General features: G+C 38.3%; 1 protein-coding gene across 1 annotated transcript in view; it reads left to right on the top strand.

Moving 5' to 3' along the window:
• The first annotated feature begins 3,665 nt into the window (after positions 1–3,665).
• The window catches only part of LOC106516762 (uncharacterized protein C6orf106 homolog), a 15,516-nt gene continuing 10,827 nt past the window's right edge, over positions 3,666–8,354 (top strand). Inside the window, exons 1-3 of the mRNA XM_014007268.1 lie at positions 3,666–3,985; positions 7,307–7,461; positions 7,585–7,782. Coding sequence (XP_013862722.1) covers positions 3,822–3,985; positions 7,307–7,461; positions 7,585–7,782 — 517 coding nt within the window. The 5' untranslated portion in view covers positions 3,666–3,821. The remainder of the gene's footprint in view (positions 3,986–7,306; positions 7,462–7,584; positions 7,783–8,354) is intronic.

The raw sequence follows: 8,354 nt of genomic DNA, 5'->3' as shown, positions 1-8,354 counted from the left end.
TGAGAGTTTCAGGCAAAATTCAGGCTTTTGAGTCCTGCCTCCAGGTGACTGATACTCACATCACATGGCTATCGTTGACACCTAATTAACACCTATTGTTAACAGGGGGTGGAGTGATACTGCCAATGGCAGCGCTGTAGGAGGGGGACAGCTGAAAACGGAGGCCTCCACCTCTGTTTAATGATGGACGGTCTTTCTTCACAAAAATGGCTTCTTTTACTCCTCTCTCAATCCAACGTTCCTCTCTATCAAGAATGAGAACATCCTCATCTCTGAAAGAGTGACCGCTGGCCTGTAAATGAGTGAAAACTGCAGAGTTCTGGCCATTAGATGTAGCTCGTCTGTGTTGGGACATTCTTTTGAACAGTGGTTGCTTTGTTTCCCCGATGTATAACTGGTCGCAGTCCTCCTGGCACTTAACAGCATATACAACATTGCTCTGTTTGTGCCGGGGCACCGGATCTGTCTCTTGGAAGAGAGACGAAACGTTTCATTAAAGAAGAACCCGTCCAGAGGACCTATACAATTTGTTTCCTTTTGATTAAAACATATTTTATCATTAATGTAATATTGTCAAGAAATACAGTATTTTGAATTTTGAGGATTTTGTTTTAATGGCTAATCTAAGTTTGGTGTATAAAATGTTTAATACCCTTGAACCACCACCTTTTAGAGTTTTTATAAAGAAGACTGTTAGCTATAACTTGGTCAATTTTAGACACGTTAGATCTTGTTTGTCATTGGAAGCGGCCAAGATATTCATGCACGCACTTATTTTTTCACACATCTCATATTGTGTTTCATCTTGGGGACAAGCCAATGTGTCATTAATAAAACCTGTAGAGTTTTGTTACAAACAGGCCCTCAAAATATTTGACAACAAGCCCTAAAGACACCATCATTGTCAGATTATGCAGAAATATAACTTGCTTTCCTTTGAGAATTTCAGCGTTTTTTCAAATATGGAAACAGTATAAAAATTTTAAACGGTTTAGCACCAATCTGTTTGCAAAAATTTGTTTATTATCGTTCAGCCGTTTCTTTGCACTTAACCAGGACCTCCAGGAAGAACTGTGAAGCTCCTGCTCGGCGCTCAGACTTTGTTCAAGCAGCTTCTTTGGTTAAAGCCATCGCTCAGTTGAATCCTTCCTGATCATGTAAAAAACTGTAGTTCTTTTATTAGTTTAAAAAATAATCTTAAAAAGTGTCTTAAATCTACTCAGTGTTGCAATCACTGAATTGCACTTGGTAATCGATTTTAGAGTTTGCTTTTGGTTTGAGGGAGTTGTGGGTTTTTTGTTGAATGTTTAATGATATAACTTTTTAATTGTGTTTGGAGGGTGGGTTGGGTGTTTATGTATTGTTATTGTTGATTGTAAAATGTTTTATTTTGTATTTTTTTTCATTTTTCTGTTATTTTCTTGTTTTTTTGTTTTTATTCTGCTTCTGGTTGTGTGGGTTGGAGGGTGGGGTGAAGGTGGGCATGATTTTATTTTTGGAGAGTGGGGTGGGGTGTTTTATGTATTTTTTAATTGTAAAATGTTTTATTTTATATTATTTTTATTCTTCTGTTTTTTTTCCTCTCCTATTTTCATTTTACTGTTGGATGTTGTTTTGTTTTTATTGTTTGATGGGACTACAGATGAAAATTAGCCTTGGGCTAAATCTGGTGCAAAGCATCAAATTATGTTTTAATTGCACACAGTCCCAATTTAAAAAAAATGTGTCTGGTCCACCAGAGCCTCTTCTAGAGGAGATCGTTACATCAACTTCAGATCAACATCATTTGGACAAAACTGTTTTTCAGTTGGAGCAGCAAGAATAAAGATATTTTTACCTGTTACTGTTTGAGATGGTAGTGCTTCGCATGTAAAGAAATGGTTGCAGGACTATCAGGTGTGTAGTCATTGTGCTGAATAACCTGTAAAAGCATTTTTTTTATCTGATCTTTAGGCTGGTTCACTGTTACTGTTGGGCATTTTTATTCAATTGTATTATAAAGAGTGTGTCTGGCCTACTAATATGTTTTTAACTTACTTAGCTATTTCTGGTTTGTGTAATAAATGTATTGAGCAATGTCCCTGATAAATAAATAAATAAATGAATGAAAATGCTAACTGTAACTTTTAAACTTTTCAAACCAGTTAACTTGTGAATATTTACCTCAATGGGTCCGATGCCATCATTATGCTTTGCAACAATAAGGTTGTGAAGGTCTTGAGAGAGCTCTTTACTTTTACCCATCATCAGATGGTTCTTGTGTGATACCTGGCCATCATTTGGGACTGAACCAGCTGATATTAACTTGCTTTGACAAGGGGCAGGCTTGTTTTCTAATTACTGAGAGAGTTCAGCTGGTGTCTTGGCTTTCCATGCCTTTTTACACCTCCCTTTCTTCATGTGTTCAATACTTTTTCCCTGTGCCATTCCACATTATTACAAATAACTTCATTTCTGGACATTTATGGTTTGATTTCTTTGTATGTATGGATCACTTGGGTTGTTACCGACATCTGGTGAAAAATTCATGTCATTAGCACCTCTAATAATATATTTACTGAGAAAAATGGTGACATGTTCAATACTTGTTTTACCCGCTGTAACAAATGCAAACAAGAACTGTCAGTGCAACCTATATTAGTATCATTTAGATAATATTAATTTATTTACATGAAGACTGATAACATTCATAATATGAATGTTGATCAGTGTTCACATTTTTTTCTGGATTTTTATTTTTCTCTACTTATGTTTTTCAGTCTAACTAGCCGTTAGCGTGGGGTGTCTGTACCAAGACACGGTGGACTTTCTTCCACACGTCACTGCGGATGCAGGCAGCAATCTGAGTGGCGTCTCCTTGATGTTTGAAACAGGATGAATCTCAATCCTGGGACAGACCCAGAAAACTTTAGCCATGTGTTCCATTTTCCTTTTCCTGTATATCAATAATAAAATGGTTCATGGATTCATAATTATTGCCTGACATCAAAAGGTAAATGTGGGCAGTAATGTTTCTCCAGTGTCTGTATGTGTGTTTGTGCACCTGCATGTTGCCAAAACAATTTCATGAACAGCAAGATAATTTTTAATCAAACTTAACCAAAGTAACCATTGGATTTATAACTAATGAATTTTTAAAGTCACCCTGATTCAAGATGATCCTGGGGACCGAATCAACCCTGCAGATGCTCTGAAACACAACTTCATTACAGTGATGCATCTTCCTATCTTCAACAAAGACTTGTATGTAAACGAAGCCTTCAAAAATAATGACACAGCACCAACCCATCACAGAAAACATGGAGTGTGAAAACACAATCACCTCACATCCTGGTCCCACTATGATGCCACCTGTTGTTGACAACCCTGAAACAGGTGACAGTCATGCTATTGAATCTATTCTATAACACGACTGTCCAAACAAATTCATTAGTGCCTAATGAATTTGAGAGAAAGATCATACTTTAGTGCTGGAAATTGGATTATTGAAGTGGCTAATTGGCTACTTCCAATTAACATGTTTCAGTCTTTGTATTAATGAAAAAACCCAAAAATGTAATTTCGTGTTTGCTTTGGTCAAATATTTAAAGGGCTCCATGTTTCAGACCCCTCAACATTCACTGAACACCAATTTTGTCACAACTCCAGGCAGAGGAGCTCTGAGCTCCCACAGCTTCCTCCTCCTCTCCTCCACAGTCGTGTCACGTGACATGCGCACTCGGTTCTGTTATCGAGTTTTGTTATGACAAGTCTGGGCCTCGGTGTAAATTAGTAGTCCGCCCCCCCTCCCGTGTGTGTGTCTCTGCCAGATCAAATCCGTCATGGAGGGCATGGACCTGGACCTGGACGTGGACCAGGAACTCATGCAGAAATTCAGCTGCATGGGCACAACAGACAAAGACATTTTAATATCGGATTTCCAGAGGCTCCTCGGGTTTCAGCTAAACCCCGCCGGATGCGCCTTCTTTCTGGACATGACGAACTGGTGAGCTCGGGGACTCGTCGGGGCCTGCTATGTGTGTGGCGGAGGGATGTAGCTCGTGTAGCTAGCTTTCTTTTCTTTTTTTTGCGCAGCTTCTATAGCTATATAAACAAACATGGTGTAAAAGTAAACAAAATACAAAAAGTTATACCATTTACCGTGATACTGAACTCTCGCGTTTTAACGAGAACACGGTGACAGCTAACGACGCTGGAACGTAACTAGCTGAGTCAGTGTTGCTGACTTTTGATTGCCTGTGTCACGAACACATTTGCATACCTGTTAAACCTACACCTTTACTCTATTATTTCGTTGTATTAAATGAACATAGTCTGAGACTTTTAGCATTTTAGTAAAAAAAAATGTTCAAATGTTAGCATGTATGAGAGGTGAGTACAGAACAGTAGCTTTAATTTGTTACATAATCAACCAACCTTCACTCTTGTTCTTGCCCTATTTTTATTGACATTCTGGGTTAATGTAATTTCACTAGGTGTAGACAGAGTTTAGATAGTTATTTTTCATTGTGAATGTCTGAAAAAAGAATTAATGTTGTGATTGGTTTGTTTTCCGGTGTTGTGCTGAAAAAAGTATCCCTGTCGTTAAAAGCTCACCGGTCATTTCATTGATTTAATAGCTTACAGGAACATAATACGTTTGAAAATGATGTATTTATTGTTATTTTGCTTGTTTGATTAGTTAGTTAGTTATTATGGCTAGTTTGTCGAGATATGCTGTCCTTGTAAAATCACTTACTGTTGTTTCCAACATGAAAGATATATTATTTAGGTTTGAGTTCAAATTCAATTCAAAAATACTTTATTGATCCCAGAGGGAAATTAGACGTGTTTTGTGATTGTAACTCTTTCCATTAAATCAGGGGTGTGCTCATTTTCATTTAGAGCCACATTAGCTTTATTATTTGTCTAAAAGGGCCAAATGTAATTAACTTCGACAGTTTCGTGTTTAACTTTGAACACGTCACATGTTCCTCATCTTCTAGTCGCTACAGCTGAACAGCTCTAACCAACAATAACCGAGCTTGAGCTCTATGTGGTATTTCCAGTGCAGAAACAGCATTTTAATATGTTGTCTTATAAACACTTAAAAGTGTTATCTGTACGACTGATGACATGTCATATAAATAATACAGAAATACTATTAGTAAAAGTTTTACTCACTGCTGAACTGTGGTGAGTACATGCTGTTGTGAATTTGGAACTCTCCCATTTTCCTGCCGTTTGCAGGTAAAATAATCGGCATGCATTATGGGAGATGTAGCATATGGCTGTAAAGCAGCATGCACATATATATTTTTTAAATTAATGCATCTTTGAAGCTCTTGTGGGACACACAAAATGCAGTAGCAGCCAGGCCGCATTTGCCTCGCAAGCCTTGAGTTTTGACGTGTGCGTAAAACCCACACGTTTTAATGTAATCGCAATATAAAAGCAGGTTTTTCCTCGTTTTTGCCTACATCCGTATAGACACTCAAACACCTCATCTCAACACCATTTATTCATTGTTGTTTCAAACAAAGAAAAAAACTTTTTGTGTAGTGTAAAAAGCAAATGCCATCAACTGTGAACTTCTTTAACAGGAATGACCCCCCCCCCCCCCCCCCCCCCCCCCCCCCCCACACACACACACACACACAACACCAGTGGCTTATTTTCAAAATGGTAGCACTCTAGCAATGCTCAAGTGTGAAAATGAAAATGGATATTTTATAGGGGGGGGAGTAGGGTTGGGCAATATTGGCACAAAAATTAATCACAATTAATTGTGGTATTTAGCCGATAACGATTAATTTGGCAATTAATCCCCTGGAGTCCCTGGACACCCTTATGTCCTGGTCACATGACCAATTTAGTGGGAAATATTTGCTCTTGGAAAAATCTGTTCCAAATTGTGTCAAAATTACAGACTTCAGGCTGTACATCAAATTTTAAATTGTGCTGATAGAGAAATTACAGAAACTTAAAAAAAAAAATTCGTCATATTTGAAGCAGAGAGGAGCAGCGAGTGGACTCTGTCTGGTGGCATTAATCATATTAAATCGTCAAGTGCCAAAAAGTAATCGATTAATGCTTTTCTGATGATTAATTGCACACTATACGATTATGCCCAACCCTAGGGGGGAGGGGTATTTTCCATTGTGAATTGATGTGAAATATTTCTCATCGCAAATGCAGTATGATGCCAGTAAATTCAGGTTCCAAGTTATTATAAGATATTATTATCTTCCTGCTGCCGTTCAATGTTTAGATGCTTGGCTTTGCATTGTTTTTGTTATGTCAGATGTTTCTCACAGTGTAGTTGGTCTGTAAAAAGACCTTGAGATAATATAAATACATTTCCCCAAAACCATAGCCGAGGGAACAGACTACAAACAATAGCAAAATCCTGCAGAAATATTGATTGATAGATCAAAACACGTTCTTATTTGTCTAAAACTAGGGATGCACCAATTGCAGTTCTCTGGCTGATCACCAATCTTTAAAAAAACCTGACTCGTCGATTCTGGTTTTGGACGATACCATTTTTCCTTTTTAACTGACACTGTCGCCTTCAAAGCTCCAATCTTATTTTATTGAAAAACGTCTAACAATACAAACTTATTTTAACTAGACAACAACCCTCTCTCACAACAGAGCAAAAGGGGACTGGTTGATTTTTAGATCTTTACATACGTAGATAAGATCAGCACATTATATTTTCAGATAATATTCAAGATTTCTAAAAAGAAGAAGAAGCAAAAAGTCAGGTTGATTTTTGTTTTTACCCCAATAAGACCTAATCTACCAGAGAAAAAAGACCTAAATAAAACATATGGTCAGGAATAACAACGACACTTTCTCAAAGTTTAATATTTGTTTTATGAAGTTGTAATTTAGGCATATTTTGGTTTTAGACTGGTTATGTAACAAATTAAGGAGAATATGCCCAAAGAAGTTAGTGAAACCCTTTTAGGAGCTACTGACAGAATCTTTCATCCATTTATCAGTTGTTTTGTATTTGTCTCTTTGTGCTCAGGGTCACAGAGGCTGAGGCCAATCACAGCAGGCATTCAGTGAGAGACAGGGAACACCCAGGACAGGTCATTAGTCCACCGTACTGATTGAAAGGAAAAAGACAGGGATATAATAAAACTGTTTTTCCAGAATAACTAGTCCAGAAACACAAATAATCCACTTTGAATTAATTTATCCCTGTGGAAACGGTTGCTGGAAAAATCACAAAAACGCAGTGTGTTTGATTTTGTGCTGGAATCTGTATTGATCTTGACTTCTGCTTTTTCTTCTTTCTCACTTTGTGTCCTAGGAATTTACAAGCTGCCATCGGCGCTTACTATGACTTTGAGAGTCCCAACATCAGTGCACCGTGCATGTCGTTCGTGAAAGACGTGACGATCGGTGAGGGTGAATCTGTCCCACCTGACACACCGTTCACAAAGACCTGGAGGATACAGAACACAGGTAAGCTAGCTGGAGCAGTGATATGATGATAGAAGACAGGCTTGTATGTCTTACAGTGGAAACTGATTACGGTTATATGAGGTCAACTCATTGTTTTGTGTGAATCTTTTTTTTTTTTTTCAGGCTCAGAATCGTGGCCTCCTGGTGTTTCTTTGAAGTACGTGGGCGGAGATCAGTTTGGTCATGTAAACATGGTGATGGTACGCGCTTTAGACCCCCAGGAAATGACTGATGTCAGCGTGCAGATGCACAGCCCCGTGTCTCCCGGCATGTACCAGGGCCAGTGGAGAATGTGCACGGCTACGGGACTTTTCTACGGAGGTAAAACAGCAAACTTACATCGCAAAAATTATGTGCCACTTTTAATTCAACTCAGTTCAGTTTATTAATATAGCACAAACATCGTCTCAGTGTATTATACAAAACAAAAAACAATCAATCTAAGGAGGCCAACAGATTGCATTGAATCACTTTGTCACAGTCTCACCTCTTAAATAAGCACATTGGCAGCAGTGAAAAAGAAAACCTCAGTTTAGCAGGAAGAAACCTCCAGCAGAACCAGACTCTGGACGAGTGGTCATCAGCATTGACCGGCTGGGTTTGGGAGGGCAAGAAAGAAACAAGAAGAACTGGTCCAGGTGCACCTTCCTTTGGAAAAGAGACAAAGAAAAACACGTTATTGATAGAAGTAATTAGAGAGACTAAAGACAGCAGCAGAGTGAGGAAATGTGCTCAGTTTGTGTTCCAACAGTCTAAGGCTACGTTCACACTGCAGGCAAATCCAACCCAAATCCAATTTTTTTTGACCCATCTGACTCATATCCGATTTTTTTTATGACAGTCTGAACGAGACAAATCCGATTTTTTCTAATCCGACCCAGGTCGTTTCAGTA

This window comes from Austrofundulus limnaeus, unplaced genomic scaffold (assembly GCF_001266775.1).
Source record: "Austrofundulus limnaeus strain Quisiro unplaced genomic scaffold, Austrofundulus_limnaeus-1.0 Scaffold41, whole genome shotgun sequence".
In the NCBI taxonomy this organism is placed as follows: domain Eukaryota; kingdom Metazoa; phylum Chordata; class Actinopteri; order Cyprinodontiformes; family Rivulidae; genus Austrofundulus; species Austrofundulus limnaeus.
This window is presented reverse-complemented; position numbering and strand designations above follow the sequence as displayed.